Here is a 25730-nt window from a genome sequence, read left to right on the forward strand (position 1 = left end):
CTAAAATGGTGGCTATTTTTTATTCATTTTTTAAAAAACCCTTTGAGGATTCTTTTCTGCAGAAAATCTCATTTGCAATCTTTAATCTTCACATAATTAAAGTAAAGCCTGCACTGATTCGAAGGAAATACAGTTTCCTCGTAGGTCTTCAGGTTTGGGGCTTTTTTGGGGGAAGCGGATGCTGCTGTTGAGGGAATGGGGGAGGAAGCTGGAAATCTGAACCCCCTTAGTCTGGTACATTTTCTGGAGCAGGCCACCAGGTCTTTGTATATTTTTTTGCGACCAGACCGAGTTTAATTTGAATGCTGTAAGATCTTGGTATTGAAGGAGTTAAAGGGTCTCCCACACCCCTCTGCCTGAATCGTTCTTTTGTGTACACAGCTGCAGTTGGAGCACGGGTCGAAAAGGAAATGGTTAGAGGAAGAGCTGGTTTTCAGACGAGGCAAGTCTGTAAGGGGGGCCTGGGGTGGCCTGGGGTTTTACATGCCAGATGTAGGCCTGCCCCGGTGCCTGCCTGGAGCTGCTGGCATGGTCACGCCTCGGCCCTGTGCGAATTGAGGCGAGGTGATGAGTTAGCGGGTTGCTATGGTGACGGGGCCCGGCCACGTGACCCGGGGCTGCTGCCGGCGCTTTGACGTCAGCAGCCGGGAGGGCGGGACGCAGGAGGGCGGGGCGGGAGCCGAGCTGGGAGAAGGGAGCCAGCGAGCAGGCGGCAGGCAGGCACGGTCTGCGCGAGGAGCAGGCGAGCGGGAAGACGAGACGCAGCCACCTTCCTCACCAGCCAGCCCTCCGCGGTTTGTTCCCTTCCTCGGGAGTGCGCCAATGCCTGGTCCGACCCAAACCCTGTCCCCAAATGGCGAGAACAACAACGACATCATCCAGGATAACGGGACCATCATTCCTTTCCGGAAGCACACAGTGCGCGGGGAGCGTTCCTACAGGTAATGGGGCTGGCACCGGGCGCGGCGCCGGGCGGGGGAGCTCGGCGGGGGCGCGCGGAAATCCGGCCCGTTATATAATGGAGCGGACACTGCGCCGGGACCGGGCTGCAGACGTGCGTTCGCCCCGGCGCTTGTGATCATTTGCTGTGTTTCCATGTGTCATGTTGGCTATGCGCTGAGGCTTCACCAAGGCAGATGGAGAGCATTTTGTGAATAGGTTTGCTGCCTCCGAGGGGTCTCCTTCCATCTCCTTCCTTCCACGCTGATAAAAATGCAAGCAATTTTCCCCCCCTCTCCAAAGGGAGACAGGCTGTAGCACTTCCTTTCCTCCTTTCCTTTAGATTTTAAAGGAACCATTGGATAGGCTGTGCCGAGAGGCAGGGAACAGGAGGATGGCGAGAAAAATGTTTGAGCTTGCCCTGGTGTGTGTGCAGGAAAGATGGAATCCTCTAGATTAAGCTGCAGTCTGTGATGTTAAACCGCCAGATTGATGGAGCTTTGTAAGAATTCTGCTCGCTGATTGGTGCAAGGATTGACAGCAGAGGTCACGGTGTCAGACATTCGCCAAAATTTTCTCCATAGAACCCATGGTTTATTAGAAAGAGACTGGACTGCAGTGGACCTGAGGAAACCCGGGTGCCGTTATGCATTTTCTTAGGAGTTTATAGCGTCCGCATGGGTGGGGGAGCCCGCCCTTCTTTAAACAGTGGGAAGGTAATTCCTGCTATTTCGCGGAGGTTTAATTTGAGGATGGGACTGATCCTGGTCATTGTATTGTGAGCTTTTTGATTAATGAGTGGGTCTGTATGGTTGGCATCATTTTTACATTAGCATATCTGGCAATATGTTCTAGTAGATAAGCTCATTAAAATTGTTTGCATTGTTTGATAAGGATAACAATGTAATGGAGAATGCAGCTAGAGTCTAATGCAGCTCAAGGCCAGACTTGAAGGGAGACTGATAGCTTCCCTCATATTTCCTCTGAAGTTCTTTTGTACTGGGGTAGTTATTTTTAAATGTTACCTTGATAACCACTAACAATGCTTTTGCTTCAAGGCAGAGCACACATACCTCTAGAGCGCATCCTCTCAGTTAGTGAGCAACAGGAAATAACTCTTTTTTTCTTTCTTTTTTTCTTTTTTTTTTTTTTTTATCTAAACGCTCCAATGGTATTGTGGGTAGAATATTCAGTGTGTGTAAATATAACATATTTGTAAAATGGGACCCAAAGCACCCCACTTCCTCTCTGACCAAAAAAACCCTATTTGCTGACTCAAAAAGAAAAATTTATAAGCAACCTTTGCCCTGCCATCTCCGGCAGTTATATAAATACTTGGAGTTAATTTTGGCTGTGCCCATGAGGTCACCAAAATCTCATGCCTTATGGTTCCAACTAATATGTTGACATGGCATCTTTACAGAGTCCAAGCGCTTGTTATTAATATAAACCAAAATTGGTCCACAACGTCTGGGACTCTCCTCTTGGAGATCCTTGTGATTGGAACATTGGGTCCCTTCTCTCCCTTACTCATCCACCTTTCCCTGTGAACATTCCAAAGCCTAAAATAGAATTTAAAAACAAAAACCCCGAGTTGCTTTTAAACCTCACTTAGTTCAACTGTCCATATAGGTAATATGATTTGAAGCTTTCATTTTGTCAGCGATTTAATCTCTGCCACATAAGTAGCAGTTGTTTTTAAGACGGAGTTCGAATTTTACCACATAGGCCAAAGGAAGTTGCTTAGTTGGGTTTTATTAGTCATATGAACAAACTTGAAATGGCGGTGGAAAATGACTTGGTTGGAAAGGTTAAATGCTACCTTTTGGTGATAAAATATTGCTTTAAAGTAAAAGCTTAGTTATCTTTTCAATTCAATCTAAGTTATTTTCATTTCCTAAATTATATCCAGTTTGTTTTCTGAGTCCCTGTAATGGTACCTGAAGTTATATGAGAGGGAAAAAAAAAAAAAAAAAACTGAATTTAAAGAAAAGACCTGACTGGAGAAATTCTTAAGTCAGTAAGAGCATTATTTCATTTGTATTTTATGTAACAGGATTACTGGACACCATAGTGAGAGGTGTCATAGGTTAAATGAAGAAGGAATCCTCCAAAGTTTTATTGTTATTGTATTACACAAAGGGTGTATGCTGAGACAGACACACCTTATGTTTTCTTTGGTCTGCTCTGCTTTCAAAGTGCATGGCCAATGTAGTATAACTACCACTTATTTTTTTGAAGGGGCGTAGGGAAAGGAAAAATGTGAGACCTGTTTCTATCCAGGAAGTGTTCCATAATTATTTTGGCATCCTGAGGCTGGAATAATATTGCCATTTAATTGCTGAGGAAACTTGGAAGGTACTGTGAAAGCCCAAATAGAGAGATTTAACGAAATAAATTTTGCTTAGGTGGTGGGTCCATTATAGCTCTCAAAAATGACATGTGCTGAAGAGGTCGGTTTGAGTTCCTTGGAGGGGACAACCCAGAGCCCTGGGATGATCAAAGGGAACTCTTCCTGATTCCTTCGCTGTGTTGTAGGTAGGCCTCAAGCGGGTCCTTTACCTTTGGCCTTATTTTCTACAGTTGCTCATGGCATGTAAGATTATCTCCTTGCATTCTTACAGAGTCACTGTGAGGTTAGCTTCAAACATTTAAAACAAAGACTTTCATAAAAGATCTACATAGATACAAGAAGAATGCTGTTATTACTCTTCCAGGAGGTAACAGGTGAGGAGAGGAGAGGACACCTAGGGAATAGTACTGTTCTTTCTAGTAATGTCAGGTGACCACTCGTCCCAGCAAAAGACCTTCTTGTCATGCCATTTGCACTAGATTGTTCATGGATAGGGTCAAATATGGTTCATGACCATATGGTTCACATATCTCACTCCAGGTATCTCTTTGTGTAAACTAAGTCCATTTGTATAGTCTGGACCAGAGAGGGTGGTTCACCATTATCGAAACCCATGCTTACTTTGATTAGAAGAGCAAGTTACCTTTAGGAAATTATCCTTCTAGTAGTAATTTCAGTCAAAGGAGGCCAGTGCAAAAATGGCTCAGCAGAGCCATGTGGATATTTCTACTGTGTGATTGCCTTCTTGGACCCAGCTTCCTCATTGCATTTATGAGCACTGGAAATCCATATATTTTAAGAGGTGCTTAAAAAACAAATGTGGCTTGGGCCATCTGAGGTGATAGTGTTTAATTCACAGAACGAATGAGTCGGGCTCTGGCTCTCCCTGGAGAAGCTACTCCCTATAGCTCTGTTTCATGCAGATGCTTGTAGGAAATGAGATTTATTAACTGGCCCTCTGCCCAGTGCATCCTTGTTTGCATACTCCAGTCTCTTAAGAATGAATGTATAAGTCCAGGGGACTATTTCCACATGGGTGTTTGAACATGCAATACAGTAGAATATGTTTCTGAATACTAAAAACAAAAACAAAAAAACAAAAACAAAACCCCAAACCAACTTGGCCCCAGGAAATGGACTGTAAAGAAAGGCAAAACTAAAACTTAAGCCTAAGACATTGGCTCTCCCACCCAGCTTGGCCAGTTTTGAAAAATGAACTCTTAAGAAAAACAAAAAGAAATACTGTGTGTGTATAAAAGACATTTGTGAAAGTCTGTCCCATTTAACAGAGGCTGTTGTAAGGTGGCTTACTGTGATGAGAGTATAGATTTCAGATCCCTTGCTCCCCAGGTCAGCAGCTGCAGATGGGGGGAAGTCTAGCTTCACTTGTATGTTGCCTACATATTAGTATCATCTAGGTTTGCTGCTGTCATAGAAGTTACTAAAAATGGTGATTTTTTTTTTAAGATTTTATTTATTTATTTGTCAGAGAGAGAGGGAGAGCGAGCACAAGCACAAGCAGACAGAGTGGCAGGCAGAGTTAGAGGGAGAAGCAGGCTCCCTGCAGAGCAAGGAGCCAGATGTGGGACTCGATCCCAGGATACTGGGATCATGACCTGAGCCGAAGGCAGCTGCTTAACCAACTGAGCCACCCAGGTGTCCCTAAAAATGGTGATCTTGTCCTTAATATTTTTCTTTGTATTTGTAAAAATCAAAGGATTATCTGATGCTCATTAGGTGCCTATTTTTTTTAAAAGATTTTATTTATTTATTTGACAGACAGAGATCACAAGTAGGCAGAGAAGCAGGCAGAGAGAGAAGAGGAAGCATGCTCCCTGCTGAGCAGGGAGCCCGATGTGGAGCTCAATCCCAGAACCCTGGGATCATGACCTGAGCCGAAGGCAGAGGCTTTAACCCACTGAGCCACCCAGGCGCCCCTAGGTGCCTAATTTTTAACTTCTTCTCGGGGTCCTTTGTCAGAACTTCTGTTAAGGGGTTGGTCTTCTGGGCACATGTGCTGAGATGCTCACCCCTACTCAGCAGTTGTTGTCACTAGTTATATCTTTTTACAGTGGGTTATCTTAGCAGAATGGTGGCTTGAGATGGTTCTCTCAATTTAGGAGGTTGATTTCCATCAGCCTTATCTTTTCTGTATTGATAGGGGACTCCCTAGAGCTGCAGTGAGTTATCCCTTAGATTAACAGAGGGGGAAATATAGAGGCTAATCTAAATATTCCATTTGGTTTAGAGAATTCGACCAATTTTCAAAAGCGTACTCTGAGGGCGCCTGGGTGGCTCAGTGGGTTAAGCCTCTGTCTTCAGTTCAGGTCATGATCCCAGCGTCTTGGTATCGAGGCCCACATCTGGCTCTCTGCTCATCAGGGAGTGTGCTTCCTCCTCTCTCTCTGTCTCTCTCTCTGCCTACTTGTGATCTCTGTCTGTCAAATAAATAAATAAAATCTTAAAAAAAAAAAAAAAGCGGACTCTGGCCAAGGTCTGTGCTAGATGGATGCCCCATAAGGCCCTTGAGTTCCGGCGAAGTCAGATGTATAAGCAACTCCTTTTGTAACAGATTTACCTTGTTGTATTTGGCTTGGCCTAGGAGTAAAAGTGGTTTGCATTTCCTTAGTCCACAGTGGCTCAAAGAAAAGAAGATACCCCCAAAGCCATTATGCTATAGGAAGCTAAACAATGCAGAAAACCAAAAATTTTGGTCTAAAGAGTATAGGCTTTAGAATCAGAATTTTCACTGGCCTAGCAAGGTACATATTGAGCAAGAGTGGAAAATAAAGCAGGGGCATTGGGAGGCAGGCAGGGTAGTCAGAACTTGGAAATTGAAGGCCACTGAAAGTTTGTTAATTGGAAAATAGCATAATAAGAACAGAAGTGCATGCTGGAGTTTATCTCCTGTTTCAGAATGGGCGTTGAGAGGAAAATGAGGGTCCTCCAGTGCCCAACCCTAGAGGGCCAGAATTCCTGGAGAATACTTGATTTGCCATGAGAGAATCCTCCACGTTACTCTGGAGATCTAGGCATATGTTCCCGCCTTGAGTCTTCTCTCCCTGAGCAGAAGCCATCAGCGCAGCTTCGCCCCATGACAGGACTTTGGTCAGCCGGTGGCTTCCGTATTTGCAGGAGCCCACTTCGTAGTCAGCTACAGAGCCTCAGGAGGTGGCTGGTGCCTGGAGCTTACGCTCTTCCAGTCCTTCCAACTCCGAAGCCGGGGTATGATACTTCATTGTGAAGGATCCTTCTGAGTCACTTAATGCCATAAAATGTGCAGAAGTAACTGAGGAAGCTTCCCGGATCGCCCCGTGTGGTGTGGTGCTAGTTCTTTATACGGCCAGAAGGTGATCCCCTCCATGGCAGGTTCTGGAGAAGACTGAGAGTTGAATCTGGATTGAGTCGATTTGTTTACTTTGAAATTTTGTCCATTTCATTTCAAAGGAAAAATTGGCTTGTTCCTCTTCTGTGAAAACTACCTTTTTTCATAATGAAATGTTAGAATATGTATATGTTAGAGTATATGAATATCTCATAATGAAATATATATTAAATGAATATAATGTATGAAATATATAAAATTACATAATAAAATGTTAGAAAAAATATATATAGTTAGGAGAGTTTCATTCTTCCTGACTTTATTAGGCTGTGTTTCCACTCTCAGCCTCTGTGATATTGAACTGGCTATGTCCTACTTCTCTGGAATCTTACACACTATTCCGGCAGCTCTTCTTATAACACTCCTCACATATCCCTATCAGCATCTTGTGAACCTTCTTCCTTTATTTTGTTTTTTAGATTTTCTTTTTTTCTTTCTTTTTTTTTTTTTTTTTTTAAGATTTTATTTATTTATTTATTTGAGAGAGTGAGAGAGAGCATGAGAAGTGAGAAGGTCAGAGGGAGAAGCAGACTCCCTGTGGAGCTGGAAACCTGATGTGGAATGTGATCCTGGGACTCCGGGATCACGACCTGAGCTGAAGGCAGTGGCTTAACCAACTGAGACACGCAGGCGCCCTAGATTTTGTTTATTTATCTGACCGAGAGAGAGAGCAGCAGCAGAGGGAGAGGGAGAAGCAGATTCCCCGCTGAGCAGGGAGCCCAATGCAGGACTCGATCCCAGAACCCTGGGATCATAACCTGAGCTGAAGGCACACGCTTAACTGACTGAGCTACCCAGGTGCCCTGAACCTTGTTTCTCAGTTTATTTTGAAATTCTGATTATCTCAGTATTTGTACTGTACCCCTTGGAATTTATATTTTTGTTGTTGAGAGGATTCTTTCAAAATGGAAACCTATAATTCACATAGGCAAAAACTGAAATTAAACACCTTTTTACCCTATAGCATAATCAAAGAAATTTCTCCTAAATGTGTTTTTGTTGAAAAGCGTCCCTGAAGGTGATTGTTTATTTTAGAGAAAATAAATAGTGGGGTAAAGGTTAAACAGTTTTATAGGCCACCAAGAATAATTTCTTAGTAGGTTACGTAAAAAAAAAAACAAAAAAACTTGTACATTTTCAGTGTCAGATCTCTCCTGGCTAATTAGAATTTTGCTCACTTGAACCAGGACAGACTTTCTTCTTCAGGCGTGATTTTTTTGTTTCTAAAAGAGCAGAAGGTGGTGGTAATGTTTACATAGGATAGTGAAGTTGATGGTTCCTATTAGTAATGCTGTCCTTTGTGTAGTTTATCCGGTAAAGAAAATGCAGCTAGAGCTCAGTCTTTGTTATGTCCAGACCTGACTTGGTTCAGGATGGAAAGTATGTCAAAAGAATCAGATTTTAGCCATGACTTGGAGCAAAAGAGGAAAAGGGCAAGAGATTTGAGAGCGGGAAGTAGGCGTTAAAAATACGTAGTGTGCATTGATAGAAATCTATAAAATTGTAATGTATTGTAGAGAATTGATCCTGGAGCTTATGGCCAGTGTCGTTGTTGCATAAGCCTGAAATTCTCTTCCAGTGCTCTTCCTCAGATTTCTGCGATCTGTTTTTGGTCTTTTATTAAAAGTACTGTTTGGTTTTGTTTTGCTTCGCTTTAGAGACATTAATTTTTTATCTAGTGTCAGCCTATCCCGGAAAAGCCCTGAGAGGTAACTTGTCAAAATTGCCAGAGGCATGAACATGACAGGGAAGTTCTTTCAGGGTCACAGTTTTACTTTGCTTATAAATACTGGTATCCCTTTATTAAGAGCCCCCATTCCCTTCATTCCTTGCAGGGTTTGTATTTGGTGGTCAACAGATCAGGAGAAAGGGAAGCTACCGGAGTGGGCTCCACCCACCCCCCCACATCTATTTCCTTTTTGTCGTTTTGAAATAACAAAACATGTTTTCAAGTTGTTGCTAATGTAGCTTTTTAAATTCCCACTTTTGGATTTTACACAATAATGGAGATTTAAGCCCAAATTCCCACAGTCCTTTAAGATTTCTATCCTTTCAGCAACCTTACTGAGTTCCTTCTCTATGCCATGCCCCACTGCTGGGCCCCCAGAGGGCAGAGATAAATAATGCCCATCCCCTCCTGGAAAAGCCTCTGGGGTACTTGACAGGAGGCATCTGAAAGGGTCGGGAGACCCACACCTGACCCTGATAAAGTAACTTTGTTCATTGATCATTTGATCATTGTCCTAATACCCAGCAGGGCTGCAGTGATTAGTCCTGTAATTTTCAGAAGCTTTCAGAAGTGGAGCATGTACCAGAAAACTGAACCTGTGTGTCCTCTGAATATAAGCTTTCACGCAGCCACAAGGCACAGGTTGCAGCATTGCTGAGTGGCCTGCATGGTCAAGTTCCTTCACCCTGACAGGAAGGCCCTTGAGAAGAGTAAAAGGCTTATCTGTTGTGATCCCCAGATTTTTATGATCTTTGGATTGACCATCACTAGTTAAAAATAGTACAGTATGCTATTATGCAAAACGGAAAATGAGAATATATATTCCCATTTACTTGATGTGCACGGAGAAACTAAGGATATAAACTAGTAATGGTGGGAACTAGACAGATAAGTCCGTGTATACCTTTTTGTTTTGTTTTGTTTTGTTTAAACTGACATTATGTAAGTGGATTGCCTAGTCAGTGGTGGTTCATTTAACACTTTAATAGCACGAATTTTAAAAATCAGATGAGTTTGAAGTTTAACCATGAGGTTTTCCATGCTCGAGTATGTTGGAAAGCATCTCCACATATCCACGGACTGACTGAAGTCAGAGGGGCGCCTGGGTGGCTCAGTGGGTTAAACCTCTGCCTTCGGCTCAGGTCATGATCTCAGGGTCCTGGGATCGAGCCCCACATCAGGCTCTCTGCTCAGCAGGGAGCCTGCTTCCCCCTCTCTCTGCCTGCCTCTCTGCCTGCCTGTGATTTCTCTCTCTCAGTCAAATAAATTAATAAAATATATCTTTAAAGCTCGGCCTAGTGTGGGTACTACTCTCAGATTGAAACAACATCATGGGCACAAGTAAAATGTGCCCCTCCAGCAGCTGCCCCAAGAGACGCACACACAGCAACCCTCAGTCCAGATTTTGTTTCATTTTCTCCCGGGTGCACTGGAACCGCTGCCTGTGTTGATCTGTGATGTGTCCAGCCTGCTCAGTATGCTCCCTGAATATTGCACTAAGTGCAAAATAATCCTCTGAGATTTCTTTCTTGATGCCCTTTTTGAATTTTTGTTTCCTTTTCCTTGTTGGAGCACCGGCCCTGCGCATCAAGTGTGGGGCAGACCTTAAAGCTGCAGGTTACATGTCCGGGCCGTCACTCTGCCATGGTCCTCTGGCTGTCCCGGCTCTTCGTCCAGCCTCCCCCCTTCTGGAAATTATTGAGCAGTATCTGGTCTTAACGTGACCCCTGCGATAGTGCCACGCGGGCAGGAAACAGCCATCTGTATCCACAGTCCCCCCCTGCCCTGGGCCCTCACCCGCCAGTCTGGGTGAGGGCTCCGGGAATCCCCATGGAGACTGACCAATTAAGAATAAACAAAAGGGGAGCTTTGAATGCATTATCCCAGCTATAGGGACCTGCTCACCATCAATAACCATGAAATAGAAAGCTTGTGGGGCGTGTGGGCTCAATGTCTTGCTAGCAAAGGAGGAAACGGGAGAGGGGGTATTTAGCCCGTGTGGTGGGGAGGGGTGCAAACCAGGCGCAGGGGGAGGGCTTCCCAGGTGGCTGTGCTAGCCTCCTTCCCGTCCCTCTTTGCTCCCTCTCGTCTCTCCTTGCTCCCAGTTCCAGGCTACTCTGTCACCCTTTGTCTGTAATCCTCTATGACCCTTGTGGCCTCAGCCCCCGGCACGATACCTGGCATGCAGCGGATGTTAGTTAAATGTCCAAATGGAATGTGGAAAGAACTTCAGACAGATGATACTATGGCCTTCCCCCTTTATCAACCTGGTGATTTAGCTTCCGTACAGTCAGCTGCATCCTTTTAGAGTGTACGATGCAGCGAGGTTTGGCCGTGTATATGCTCTTGAAGCCTTCGCTCCCAGAAGACGCCGGTTCTGTTTGTCCATTGCCTCAGGCAACCACTGCTTCACTTCGTCTCACATGGTGGTGGTAATCGCGTGCATGGTCACCATACAGTAGGTCACACTGGACATAAATGGAACCATCCAGACTGTGTTCTTCAGGATCTGACTTCTTTTACTCAGCATCATTTGGAGATTCATCCGGACTGGGTTGATCAGCAGTTTGTCCCTCTTTGCTGCGAAGTAGTCAGCCATTATCTGGCTACCCCATGTTTTGTGTATCATTCACCAGTTGATGAACATTTGGGTGGTTTCCAGTTCTTAGCAATTAGGAATAAAATTTTCGTGAATTTTCACATACTAGTCTTTGTGGGAATATATGTTTTCATTTCTCTGGGGTAGATACCTGGAAGGGGACTGGTGGCGTCCTAGTCCTAGAGTCCTATTTGAGCAACTACAAATGGCCAGAGTGGTTGTGCCGTTTCACGTTCCTGCCCACGGTGTGTGAAAGTTGCTTCACATTCCTGGCAACACTTGGTATTGTCAGTGTTCTAGATTTGGGCCATCCTCCTTACAGATGTATAGAAGTAGCACACTGAGATTTTCACGTTTTCCTGGTGATGAAGGATGTTAAGTATCTTAGGTGCTTATTGGCCTTTTGTGTATCTTGAGTGAAGTGTCTGTAGGCAGTTGCCTATTTCTTAAAATTACATGTTTTATCCTATTGTTATTAAGAGGATTGTAAAAAATTCTGGATACTGTAATCTAGTCCTAGATTTTAAGGGTTGTGGGTCTTGTGTTCTTCTTAACCTCCTTATAAACTCTTCAAGAAAAAGACTATTTGAGAGACCTGGTCCTTGTCTACAGTGCCTTTCAAGCAGTTAGTTTCCGCTCCCCGTGAGTGCATACTCGGTGATTCTATTAAAACAGATTGTTAAAAAGTAAAAGAACAGGATCATTCTTCTAGTTTAGGGGGAAAGAACAACCACTATACGTACTTTAAAAGTTGCATATGAACGAGTTAACAAGTTAATAAGAGAGCTTGGTTTTCTTTGGCATTTTGATAGCTAGGGGACGCTTTTTTAATTCTGTGGAGAAGAACCCAATAATTACGTGGATACTTTTTTCTTTATATTGTATGTCCCCTTAATGCTGGATCAAATTTTCCACTCCTGTGTTTGAGGAAAATGTATGTTGAAATGTTTTCTTCTTCAAAGGTAGCAAGAGACAATTTTCATACATAAAGATTTTTGCCCAGAGTAGTGTCTGTGTGTGTGTGTGTGTGTGTGTGTGTGTGTGTGTTTGAGAGAGAGAGGGAATTTTGGAGGCAGACATCCCCTAATTCTTCCTCAATGCATTCTCATTCTAATTTGGCAGCTTTGTGTTGCCAGTCTGACTCCTAACTTCTGGAAACCCCTAAGGAATAAGTGCCTTAAGTAGAACTGAGAAACTGGGAAGCTAATTCCTGATTTCAGGTTTACCTGAAAGGGTCAGCTGAGGGCCTTGTGATTTTTGAGAGAGTGGGGATGCTTAACTTCCAGAATCGTGGCTGCTGAAAGCCAAACTTCTTAACCATGTATGTTTCAAATCAAAAGATACTCCAAAATAGAAGGTCGTTGATGATTTCAGAAATTCCCTAGGTCTACTAGTAGATTTTGTGAGTTTAACTTATCTCATCTGTCATTTATTCATCTCATTGCAAAACCTTTGGGCCAATTTCTAGTGGAGTCGAGGCTTCCATGATGGCAGTAACGTCTTGCAATCTAGGTTACAGATGATTATTTTCTGTGTGCTGGTTGGAACTGAGCGGGTCACAGCCACTCAGATATCACTGGAGAGTTGAGCGTGTTCTTTTCACTTTAATTGAGGTTGTTCCATGAAAGGAAGCCAAATACCATTAGACAGGACATCCTGTGATTCCCTTAGTTTACGATGGCCAGGGCCAAGGACAGGACTTTTTTTTTTTTTTTAATATAAGATGATTTCTTATTTCCTTTTCTATTAAAGTGGGAGAACCAATGATGTTCATCTGGCTGTGAGAAGTCTAACAAACAACTGAACCTCTGCCAAAAATTACTTGAAGAGTTCTAGAACGTGAAAAAGTGTCTATGACTTTTTATGTGAGCCAACAATGACTTGGTCATTATTAGCATTTAAGTGACCACCAGTTCTGTTGTCCTAAAATAATAATTAACTGAAAAAGAGGAAATGGCCACATTAGAATTCTTACAATTAAACATGCTACTGTAAGATTTGTGATATCGGGTACATTGTGGTCACCTCCCTATATAATGAGACGTAGTACAACTCTTACCCAGGAAGAAATAGCAAAATGTTCACAGGGGCGCCTGGGTGGCTCATTTGGTTAAACGTCTGCCTTCTGCTCAGGTCATGATCCTGGGGTCCTGGGATCCAGCCCCACGTTGGGCTTCTGCTCAGCAAGGAATCTGCTTCTCCCCTCCCTCTGTGCTCACTCTCTCTCACATAAATAAACAAAATCTTAAAAAGAAAGAAAGATGTTCACAATATGTTAAGAGAAACAAGCTGACCAGTACCAAAGTATATATGTATTGTATTGGTTTTCCAGGGCTGCTAAAAACACTATTGCCACAAACTAGGCAGCTTGAGATTTATTCCCTCAAAGTTATGAAGTCTAGAAGTCTGAAATGGTGTTGGAAAGGCTATGCTCCCTCTCGAGGCTCTGAAGGGGAATCATTCTTTGCCTCTTCCTGTCCAGTGGCCTGTGTGTTCCCTGTGGCTACCTCACTCCAGTCTCTGTCTCTGTTACCACATGACCTCCTTCCCTTTGTGTCTGTGTGTCTGTTTCCACATGTTCTTCTTAGAAGGATGCTAGCCATTGGATTTAGGGCCCTAATCCTGTATAACTTCCAACTAATTACATCTGCAAAGACTGTTCCCCAATAAGGTCATATACTAAGATTTCAAGTGGACATGAATTCTTGGGAGGGGGTGTGTCACTATTCAACATATTGTGTGTGTGTGTGTACATATACACCCATTATTATAAGTCTGTAGAAAATTCATACACCTACTCCATACTCCTTTATAAAAGAGGTCTTTAATTTTATTTCTTTGTACTTTTTCTATAGTGAAAAACATTTAATATAAAAGTATTTTTTGAAATAGCACTTTGACATCTACCTTTAAAAAGTTTTTTTTTTTTTTTTTTTTTTTAATTTTTTATTTTTATAAACATATATTTTTATCCCCAGGGGTACAGGTCTGTGAATCACCAGGTTTACACACTTCACAGCACTCACCAAATCACATACCCTTTCTCCCAACCCCCCCTCCCCCCGGCAACCCTCAGTTTGTTTTGTGAGATTAAGAGTCACTTATGGTTTGTCTCCCTCCCAATCCCATCTTGTTTCATTTATTCTTCTACCCACTTAAGCCTCCATGTTGCATCACCACTTCCTCATATCAGGGAGATCATATGATAGTTGTCTTTCTCTGCTTGACTTATTTCGCTAAGCATGATACGCTCTAGTTCCATCCATGTTGTTGCAAATGGCAAGATTTCATTTCTTTTGATGGCTGCATAGTATTCCATTGTGTATTTTTTTTTTAACTAAGCAACTTTGAGCTTGTTTTCTTTACCTCATCAAACTAAGAGACACTTAATCTCAAAATAATCTTGTAGCATATGTACACACATAAATATGTATGTGAGTCAGTATTATATGGTATTGGGTTTTTTATGCTTAGTATACTCTAACAATAGCTAACATTGAAATAATGTAATGATTTGAGTAAACCAGTCTAATACTTGGTGTCTGATTTAAGTCTGAGGAGGCAAGGAAAAAAAAGTTATACTCAATTGTTGAATTCAAATCTAATTTCTTAAATATTTTAAAGTCTCTAAATCAAATTAATCCTAGAAACTAAATCTAGGAACTAGGCATGGGGACAGGACGGAGAGGGACTTGACCAAATTTCATTTGTTCACGTTGGCTCAAATACCAGGTACCTCCTGGCACACACATCTACTCTAGATCTCTCTTCATCCTCCCTTCTTATTCTTAAGACTTTTTTGTCTGTAGTAGTAACTCTAGTTATTTAGCCAAATGGTTCAGAAGGGCTTCACCTAAGTAATTTCCTTTCCCTTAGTTAGGGCTGAATGCTCATTCATCACGTTATTTTTCTGTCTGTGAGCATCTCAAGTTTAACAAAACATTCTAAACTCAGGAGAGCTCGTGATCCCCCACCTGTGTTAGATGACAACAGTATATTAAATTTTGTCATTTGTTCCTATAAGTCCTCTCATACCATAGAACTGCAGAATCAGAACGGGAGGCTTCAATTCAAGAAACTTCCTCGCTTCCACTCTTGACCATGTATCTGATCCTGTTATTTCCGTACCTGATTCAGTTTGGACATTGTGCAGTTTTTTTATTCAGTCTTGACTCAGATGCTCACTATCTGTACTTCCCTTGGAGAATCATAGTGTCAACACACTGATGCGAGAAATGTTTTGACTTTTGACCTGTTAAAAAGCAGTAGACAGGGAAGTGGAGGGGTATTGCGAGGTGTGTATGTAAACTGATTTTTGCTGGGTACCTAATGATTTAAAAAAAAAAAAAAGTCCGTTGGTTTCTTTATTACAGTAAATAAATGGTAGATGAATTCATTAATTTAAAAGCAAAACAAGGGGGATGCCTGGGTGTCTCAGTTGGTTAAGTAGCTGCCTTCTGCTCAGGTCATGATCCCAGCATCCTGGGATCGAGTCCCACATCGGGCTCCTTGCTCGGCAGGAAGCCTGCTTCTCCCTCTGCATCTGCCAGCCATTCTGTCTGCCTGTGCTCTCTCTCTCTCCCTCTCTCTCTCTGACAAATAAATAAATAAAATCTTAAAAAAAAAAAAAGCAAAACAAGGGACACCTGGGTGGCTCAGTCAGTTAAGTGGCTGCCTTTGGCTCAGGTCATGATCTTGGGGACCTGGGCTCGAGCCCCATGTGGGGCTTCCTGCTCAGTAGGGAGTCTGTTTCTCCCTCTGCCCTTCCCTCCCTACCCCCACCCGTCCCCCGCTCATGTTTGCATGCATGTGCTCTCTCTCCAGTAAATAAATCTTAAAAAAAAAAAATAATAAAGCAAAGCACAATAACATGTACCTCTTCTACTCCAGTATACAAGGAGGATAGGGTTGGTGTCTCGTTGCTGAAAGGGTCATTGAGGAGGAGGAGAGAAGGAGGCGCTGTGACTCTGCGATGCAACTGCAGGAAGATGGGGGAAATCCATTCTGACCAAAATGAATCCTTTCACCTGGGAAAGGAAGTTTTGGGGACGATGGCCTGGAGAACTGGTGACAAAATAGTGTGCCTCGTTTTGATAGCATTCCCCTATTGTAACACCAGTTTGGCTGAACATTACTAATTTAAGGTCAAAATGACTGAAATTTACACGTCCTGTTCTACTATGCAGCCGTTTTCTATGTAATTCACAGGTTGTTCTCTAGGGTGGGGAGTAGGTTTGATGTAGAAGCTCACTAGTACCTCGTCGTTATTTATGTAGTATTTATGGAGTTGAATGTCATGCTGTTCCCCCAGTTGGGCCATGTTGGTTCTGTGTCAGTCTACTGTGAAAAGAATTAAAAGGAAATAGCATGAACAGGGCTGGAAGGATGTGGATATACATTACCCATTTTGGAGTCAGAGTCACCAAAATCTGTTTTAACACTGGCCTGCACATTGCTCTTCCTTTTAGGCTTAATTTTATTGGTATTTCACTTTCCATTTCAAAACATTCTCATGAGCTTAAAAATGAATTTTCAGGGCTCTTAGGTGGCTCAGTTGGTTAAGTGTCTACCTTCAGCTCAGGTCATGATCTCAGTATTCTGGGATTGAGCCCCGTATCAGGCTCCCTGCTCAGTGGGGAGCCTGTTTCTCCCTCTCCCTCACCTGCCACGCTCTCCCCTGCTTGTGCTCACTTGCTCTCTCTTACTCTCTGTTTGATAAACAAATAAAATCTTTAAAAAAATAAAAATGATATTTAATATAATACAGACCTTTGGATAGGCACTAACCTCAAAGAATGAGATCGCAAGAGATTATTTTTTAAAAAAAATTTCTCTAGACATATAGTCAAGATTCCCATTTTATTTCTTTTATTAGAGTTAAAAGAATTACAAGCAGTAATGTATGTATGTGGTCTCTGTGTATTTTGACTAATATGAAAGCCTATTGAGAAACCGGAGTCCAAAATAAGTAGTAACTAGAAATGTAGAATATGGTGATTCCTAAAATATTAGTATTGCCTGTATGTTATAGCTGGCAGGTTTTTGAGCCAAAATTCATTCCCAGAAATAAACTAAGTAGTCACCCGAATCTCTACATTTCAGACTCTTCTTCAGGAAAACTCATTGGGTTGAAGTGAAAATGTACAATGAGGCCTTGGTAGAACTATAGAAAGGAAAAAGGGTTTTATTAAAGAGCACAATTGTGTCCCATTTCGAGTTCTTTTTTCTTCCCACTTACTCTAATGACATAGTAGAGTAGAAAGGGGCTTTGTTGAGAGAATCAAGAATCCTAGAATCAGCCGTAGCTCCAAATCCCAGTTCTTCCACTCAGTTGTGCCTGGGTGCAGGTCATTCGCTAGACCTGAGTCTGTGTCTTTTCCCACATAACTGCACAAAAGCAGTAGCTATCGCATAGAAGAAATGAAAAACTGTGTGTTACCTACTTCCATGAAGAAAAGGATGTTCAAGGAGGTGAGGCACATGTGTCCAAGTTTATGAATCCGGCTGAGAGTTGCTCTGATTCCTAGATTAGTGCTCTCATGAAGCTGCAGTATAGTTCCTGAGCTTTTCATGTCCGTGTTGGGAGACCTAAAAAATGGCACATTTCTCTATGTGATTCTTGTTTAGACCTAAAAGAGGTCTTGAATCTATTCAGCCCTAATGTGTTCCCTCCAAACTATGACATCCTGGGTGAGAGGCCTACATAGGCTGCTGGTTACATGGTATGATTTCAGGCACCTCGTGAATTTCCCCTCCCCATGAAACTCTCCCCCACATACATCCTTTGGGCATTTTTTATTGTGCACCCACTTCATGCCAGGGACTGCGTTAGACAAAGGAGAGGCAGCAGGTAACAATATATATTCCATAAAGTTTCTGCCTTCATAGAGCTTACATTCTGGGGGCAGCAGGTGGTGTCAGACAACAGAGAAGTGAGATAAGAATGGACTGTGTTAGGAGCACAAAGAGGGAGAAGAGTGTGATGTGATAATAACGGAGGAGGCCACTTCAGAGGGTGGACAGGGAGGGCTTGCCGGGGAGTTAGCATTCGGACTGAACCTGAAGCATGAGGTGCAGCCAGTGGTGCCAAGTGCTGGGAGAAACCTCCTCACCTGCGGCCTTGCTGGAGTAACCTTGAAGCTATCATCCCTTATTTGTTTTCTTGCTGTGACAAGGTTTTGAGAAGGCAGACAGCTAAACATGCTAAGTACCTGGTGAGGAATCCGCACTACCAAGAGCAACAGTCGCTCAGAATCAGGATGGGGTGCAGAGGTGGGCGCTTCCAAAAAAAACTCACCTACCGCACAGCTTGGCCTAGTGTTGCCATGTCATTGGGCCATCACATCCTCTCCTGCGTTTTATGCACCTAATTTATGCATGATGGATTAACTACCGAGCATGATTGCCCACCATGGTGGGTGTAACACGTATGCCCTGAAAGGTTGACCTGGGGTCCTGCTGGGGGTGCAGAGGCTTGGAGCCTGACTGGAAATGACTTGGATCATGGGAGAGAGCTAAGGTCAGGGTGAGAGGGAACAGAGCCAAGTAGGACTGGGAAAATAAACAGAAGGCATATGGTCAAGAACGAGTGGATGTACTGGGAGCCAAGTTGGGGGGCGGGGGGAGGGCACTGACAAAAGTTGGTGCCCTGAGGAGACCAGCCAAGCCTTGTGGCATGGGAATGAGCTCTGGGTCATGGAAATTATTTTCAGAGCATGGATTGAGCCACCCACTGTTTGAAACAGATGGACGTTTAAGCAAATATCATCAGCTATAATCAGCTGCATTTCTGACCATAAGAAGAAATGTATGCCTCTGTGTGTGTGTGTGTGTGTGTGTGTGTGTGTGTGTTTATGGCCTTAGCCTTTACTCTTCCGTTATATGCATCTGAGTTTCATATCAGTGAACACTACAAATGCCACCAAGAACTGTTTTAGAATTCAAAAATTTCTTCATTCTTGGGATAAAAGCCAAGTTTCCAAGTCATTTCAGGGCCATCACTATTGACTCATTAATTCCGAGTTTGAAAAAATCAAAACCTATGTATGTTGTTTTGGAAGTTGCATTTGTTTTTTCTCCTTACCGTATTGTGGGCAGGCCAGCTAAGGAAGCACCTCCTGGAAAGTACCCGACAGGACTGACACAGAATGATGAGGATGTTAAAATAGAGGTAGATCTTCAAGGCTAGCTCTAGAACCTCCTTTTGCAGGTGGTTGGAGAAATCTGTGTTTTCATCTTCTTGTTTTTAAAAATAGTACTTGGAATACATGGTGGTATGGCCACAGCAAATTTAATCTTTTTTAAAAAATAGATTTTATTTATTTATTTGACAGATAGAACACACAAGCAGGGGGAGCAGCAGAGGGGGAGAGAGAAGCAGACTCTCTGAGCAGGGAGTCCGATGCGGGGCTCAATCCCAGGACCCTGGGATCATGACCTGAGCCAAAGGCAGACGCTTAACTGACTGAGCCACCAAGGCACCCCAAATTTAATGTTTTTTAAAAGTAGCAGTTAATGGTAAAAGAGACGAGCCCCTTGGACAAATATTTTTGGTTGATTCCCTCTGAGAGAGAAATCTCTCTCTCCTTAGCTGGAATTAGGACTTTGGATTGTCACACTAAATGAAACTTCGGATGCATGTTAAAAGCATTATCATTAAGCAGTGACTGATATACCGAAGAGCACATTAATAATTGCAGTGGTTCACAACATCTATTTTGACAAAATAGACATGTTTTGTCATTGTGGCCATGTCCTGCTGTCTCTGCTGTCCCTCTCTGAGGTCAGTCCTGCTTTCAGCTCTGCTACCCAAGGAGGCCCTTCCGCTGGCCGGTGGTGTTCTCCAGGGAGGGTCTGTGGCTGGAGGAGTGAGTCTTTCATTGTCTAATCCCATAGCAGAGTCACAGAGCCCTGTAAAAATAAAACAGATGCATGTCTGCGCACAGCAGCTTAAGTGTGTTCTTATTACCTGAAGACAATAAGTGACCTCTTAAATTCTCATCCTGGCCCTACAATCCATGCATACATCAATTATTCCACAAGTTAAACGGAAGCCTTAATACCCAATTTTAAATGAAACTCAATATGGTTTCTGTGATGTCTCTCCAGGGAGATTTCATCCCGTCACAGTTTGTCTTTCAGAGATACCCACTTTAACTCTGGCTTCACTGGGTCCTGATCCCCCTCCTCAAACTAATTCTGCCCCCCCCCCATTTCAGGTCACAAGTAAAGAGAAAGTGATGAATTGAGAATTATCTGGAGATAGTCTTTCCTTGGTGAAATGTTTAAATCCCACCCCTGATGGTATTGAATCTAGAGAATGAATTATGCACAGCTGAAAAGCAGGGAAGTTTCTGGTTCAGGGGACACATTGACTTGTCACTCCCTGCTGATGCCCAGTTCATTATGAGGAACCACCACTGGAGACTTCACATCCGCCTTTTGTTAGGGAGGGAGCCAGGAAGGAGGCACTCAGGCAGAATCTAGTCGTGTTGTTTCAAGGCTTTTCAAAGGAAAACTCCCTCCTTTAAGTGACTGTCTGCTGTGGGACCGAATCTCTTCTGTGCCCCTCAGATGGAGTGGATAACCTAGTTTCCAACGCAGAAGTCATCTTGGAGAACAACTTCCGGGGTTTCTTCCTTTGGCTCGGTATTTGATCTGCTGCTGCTTCAAAATATTGATCGGTTATTTTAGAAAGATGCCGCTTATAAGAGAAGGAAATATTCAGTGTTATACCTATGTTATACTTAAATCTCTTTTAAAAATCTTAAGAGTTGTGACTGAAGTATTTGCAAAATGTCCATTTCTGTTAAAATGGCAAAAAATTATTTCTAGGGAAAAAGCTATGTTTGCAAGTCTGTTTGAAATAGTGCTCCCCTCCCCCAACCCCTACTTCATCTGGTAGGTAGCGTAGGTAGGTAGGTAGGCAGGCCAACCTTGACAATCCTAAAAAACTTAAGGCAAGCAACACCATGTGAGACAGGAACTAAAAGTGAGGCCTTGACCTGGACCAAGTGTAAATCCAATGACTGGTAAAGGAAAGGTGTTCTTCTAGCTCACGGGTGTTTTTTCCTACCTTGGCATGTATGGATACATGGTACATACAACTTCTGAGATATTCTGAAAGGAATGCTAACACCTGATCACAGGTGTTATGAAACACTGTTATCTTGAAATATTACTGAAGAAATCACCTGGGCCATGGATTATTATAAGGGCTTCAGAAATCCTTCATGTGCCTCGACTCACGTCCGTTTCTCAGGTGAAAGAGAAATTGCATTATTCTTTGGATGACTTTTCCAGGCGGCTCTTTGTTTTCATCTGTGAGAAATTGGGTGAAGGGTGGGCTGCATATATTTATCTTAAGACTGGGAGAGGGATATTCTCCCGTGATGGGGGAACATGTGGAGAAGAGGGACCTGTTAATGAGAGCGAAGACAGAGAGCCACAAATATGGGTATAGCTGTCAGATGTCGGGGTAAAATGTGTGAATGGAATGCACTGGCACAGGGCAGGTCGAATTTTCAGAACGTTTTGTGTCGAATTTTAGGTTTCCAGTTGAATCCAGGCTCCTTTAGGGAGTGGCATAAAGAAGGTAACTTACGTCAGGAAGGTATTTAAACAGCTTCAGAATGGGTTTGGGGTAAATTTAAGCCAAATGGGACCTTCCTACAGAGCCGCAGACAGTAGTCAACCACTTATGGGCTGTTCTTCCGCAGATGGTCGTGTCTAAACTTGGGAAGCCTGGCAAACTGAAACGTTAGTTGTAAGGGGAAGAAATCAAAATGAAAATAAGTTCCACATGCCTCATTCCCAAAATTAATTTCTCAGACTCCTCTTCTTATAGCCACACACCGAAAACAGGACCGGAGCCAGGATCCTGCGACACCTGGCCTGTCGTGAGCCTCACTGAAAGAAACCGTTTCTTTCAAAAGCAGTGATCAGTCAAAGTGTGAAGAGAGGAAATGAGAAGTAGCTGCCTCCCCAGACCCCATGTATGGCTGTGATTTATTTGTAAGGGTTAGGGTGGGGCAGAGAAACCAAATGAGTTCTGTAAGAAAGAATTTTAGTTGAGGGCCACACATGATGCTTACTAGCTAGGATAGCTTATATATTTGTCAAATTTTGGAGAGACACTCCAGAAGAGTGTCTCTCCAAATTCACAAACTTGGCCAAATTTGTTCTTGGACATCAAAATTGCAGAATATTTTGTAATTGGTTTAGAGGCCCATGCCTTGGAAGGTGATGAATTCATCCTTCGGTTTCCGTGGTTTGGGGCTTGCCAAGTCTTTATCCAGGCTTTGCTCAGTAGGCAAACTCCAGTCTGTCGCATAAAAATTCCTTTTGTTTTGGTAAGCAGAAGTGCGCTTTCTAATTTATATGGCTAACTGCTGCAGAGCTTAAACTGGCTGAACCTCTCCCCTTCCCACCACCACATGTTGATTACGGAGACAAAATCGACACATGGGCCCCCAGCCTGAGGCTGTCCTTTTTTCTGAAGTCACTATCCACAGAAAAGTCAGAGTTGTGACTTTGCCTGCTGGAGGTATGAAGGGATTTTTGTTTTTCTGTTCTTTCTCCTATTTGCAAAATATCTATATAGCCGGCTTTTCAGAAAGACATGCAAACACTCATGATAACCGTGTATAAATATATTGGTGGTACTGGTTTATTTTTAAGTGGTAACAGTGAATGCAAATTCATTTGAAAATAAAATTTAAGAGGCACCCGAGTGGCTCAGTGGGTTAAGCGTCCGACTCCTGATTTCAGCTCAGGTCATGATCTGTGGGTCCTACGCTCCGTGGGGAGTCTTCTTGAGGATTCTCTCCCTCTTTCTTCTGCCCCTCCCTCGTTCAGCTTGCAAAAAAATAAAATAAAATAAAATAAATACTGTGTCAAAATACAGTGGCCCAGAGACCTCGTGATGGGGAATTGTCCTTAATCTTCTTTCAGTGCTGCCGTACTTATCAGGTCTTAAACACCTACGATCTGGTTAAAAATCTGGCAGAAAGCTGCAAATTAGAGGGCAATGCTTTGACTTCCTTTTTTTACAAGGGTGGCACCAAGAGAAGTGTTTATGGCCCAGAAACGGGACTGCAGGTTATAGCAGAATAAACTGTTGTTTTCATGGAAAAGACATGCTGAAGATCCAGAGTGAACTTTGCACAGTGTGTTCCCTGTGTTTTTATTCTGTAGAACTTGCTGTTACTTACCTTTCTCAGCCATTCATTCTTCTTGGCTGAGTCTTTGGAAATTAATAAACTTAAAAGTTAGTATTTTGAGGGGTGCCTGGCTGGTTCAGTGGGTGGAACGTGTGACTCTTGATCTCAGGGCTGTGGGTTCGAAAACTATGTTGGGTGTAGAGATTATTTAAAGATAAACTCTTAAAAAACTAGTATTTTGAAGTTTTCTTAATGGAAGCATAATTGACATACAATATTCTACTGGCTTCATGTGTACAACATGGTGCTTTGACATGCACTGTGAACTGATCATAATAAATCTAGTTACTATGTCACCATACAGAGTTAATACAACACTATTGACTATATTCCCCATGCTGTGCATTATATCGCCCAGACTTACTTTATAACTGGAAATTTGTATCCCCTGATCCCCCTTCATTCACTTCACAGACACCCTCCCCCTTGCCCCTCTAGCAATTGCCACTGTATTTTCTCTATCTAGGAATCTGGGTTTTGTTTTTTTAGATTCCACTTATAAGTGAAATCGTGTGCTACTTGTCTTTCTCTGTCTAGCTTCACTTAGTGCAAAACTCTCATAGTCCATCTATGTTGTCCTATGTCACAAATAACAAGATTTCCTTCTTACGGCTGAGTAGCTCTGGTGTGTGTGTGTGCGTGTGTGTGTGTGTGTATGTGCGTGTATCACATCATCTTTATCCATTCATCGTTCATGCATGCTTAAGTTGCTCTGTATCTTGGCTATTATAAATAATGCTGCACTGAGTGTGGGGGTGCATGTATCTTTTCAAATTAGTGTTTTTGTATTCTTTGGATAAATACCCAGAGGTGGAATTGCTGGATTATATGGTAGTTCTATTTTTAATTTTTTGAGGAACTCAGTATTCTTTTTTTTTTTTTTTTTAAAGATTTTATTTATTTATTTGACAGACAGAGATCACAAGTAGGCAGAGAGGCAGGTAGAGAGAGAGAGGAGGAAGCAGGCTCCCTGCTGAGCAGAGAGCCCAATGCGGGACTCGATCCCAGGACCCTGAGATCATGACCTGAGCCGAAGGCAGCGTCTTAACCCACTGAGCCACCCAGGTGCCCGAGAAACTCAATATTCTTATCCACGTTGGCTGCACCAACATTCCCACCAAAAGTGCGTGAGGATCCCTTTTCTCGACTTCCTCACCAGCACTGTTGTTTCTTGTCTTTTTGATGCTGGCCATTCCAACAGGTGTTCAGTGATACCTCACTGTGGTTTTAATTTAAATTTCTCTGATTCATGATGCTGGGCACTTTTTCATGGGCCTGTTTGTCTTTTGTATGTCTTGGGGAAAAATGTATTCAGATCCTCTGTCCTTTTTTTTTTTTTTTTAGATTTTATTTATTTGACAGAGATCACAAGTAGGCAGAGAGGCAGGCAGAGAGGGAGAGAAGAGGAAGCCGGCTCGCCCCTGAGCAGAAAGCCCGATGTGGGCTCTGGATGTATTTTGGATGTTAACCTATTGGTTATATGATTCACATATGTCTTCTCCCAGTTCTTATTTTGTTGATGGTTTGCTTTGTTGTGCAGAGGCTTTTTAATTTTATGTAGCTACACTTAGATATCTTTGCTTTTGTGACCCTTGCCTTTGGCGTCCGATCTGAAAAAACATTCAGACCAGTGTTGAGGAGTTTATCACCTGTGTTCTCTTCTAGGAGTTTCATGCTTTCACATCTTAAATTCAAGTGTGTTATCCATTTTAAGGTAATTTTTGTATATGGATAAGTTAGTGGTCTAGTTTCATTCTTTTGCAAGTTGCTATCCAGTTCTCCCATCACTATATATGGATGAGATGGTCTCTTCCCCGTTGTATATTCTTGCCTCTGTTGTCTTACTTGATCATACATACATGTGTGGGTTTATTTCTGGGCTCTCTATTCTGTTCCATTGATTTATGTGTCTGGTTTTTTTGCTAATACCATACTGTTGTGATTACTATAGCTTTGTAATATAGTTTGAAATCAGGGGGCATGAGACCTCTGGCATTATTCTTTTTTGTCAAGATTGCTTTGGCTATTTGGGGTCTTCTGTGGATCCATACAAATTTTTATATTCTAGTTCTATATATAAAAAAAAAAAAAGCCATTGGAATTGCACTGAATTTGTAGATTGCTTTGGGTAGTGTGGACATCTTAACAATATTCTTCCAATCCATAATCACAGAATATCTCTCCATTTATTTGTGTGTCTTTCAGTTTCTTAGATTGATGTCTTACATGAATTATTTTAATTCATCCCCTGCTTTCCTCACAAGATCCTTTCAAGGATCAAAATGGAAGCATGAAATCACTTTAAAATAAAAGAAAAAGTCCTTGTGTTATCCAAACATTTCTGAATAAGCGGAGGCTGGTACTTTTCTATTGTAAGCTATATTGGCACCAAGAAATTATAATGAAATTTTAGGATTTTAGAGTGTTTCCACAGAAAAACAAAGATTGTTAAAATATTCTTTTACCAGCCCTGAGTTTAACTTTTGAAAAAGATCAGTTTTCTT

The 25730-nt window shown here is 42.5% G+C and overlaps 1 protein-coding gene across 4 annotated transcripts in view; it reads left to right on the top strand.

The window, feature by feature from the left end:
- Positions 1-25730, top strand: part of MAPRE2 (microtubule associated protein RP/EB family member 2) — a 155132-nt gene that overhangs the window by 57575 nt on the left and 71827 nt on the right. Inside the window, exon 1 of one of the 4 annotated variants that reach the window (XM_045065512.1) lies at positions 647-941. The exons of 2 other annotated variants lie outside the window; for them this stretch is intronic. In XM_045065512.1, coding sequence (XP_044921447.1) covers positions 823-941 — 119 coding nt within the window. In that variant the 5' untranslated portion in view covers positions 647-822. Of the gene's footprint in view, positions 1-646; positions 942-25730 lie in introns of those variants that run through there. One more of the 4 variants, XM_004752307.3, reaches the window with a different exon arrangement.

The sequence above is a fragment of the Mustela putorius genome, unplaced genomic scaffold, assembly GCF_011764305.1.
Source record: "Mustela putorius furo isolate JIRA1106 unplaced genomic scaffold, ASM1176430v1.1 tig00003858_pilon_pilon_pilon, whole genome shotgun sequence".
NCBI classification, from domain to species: Eukaryota; Metazoa; Chordata; class Mammalia; order Carnivora; family Mustelidae; genus Mustela; species Mustela putorius.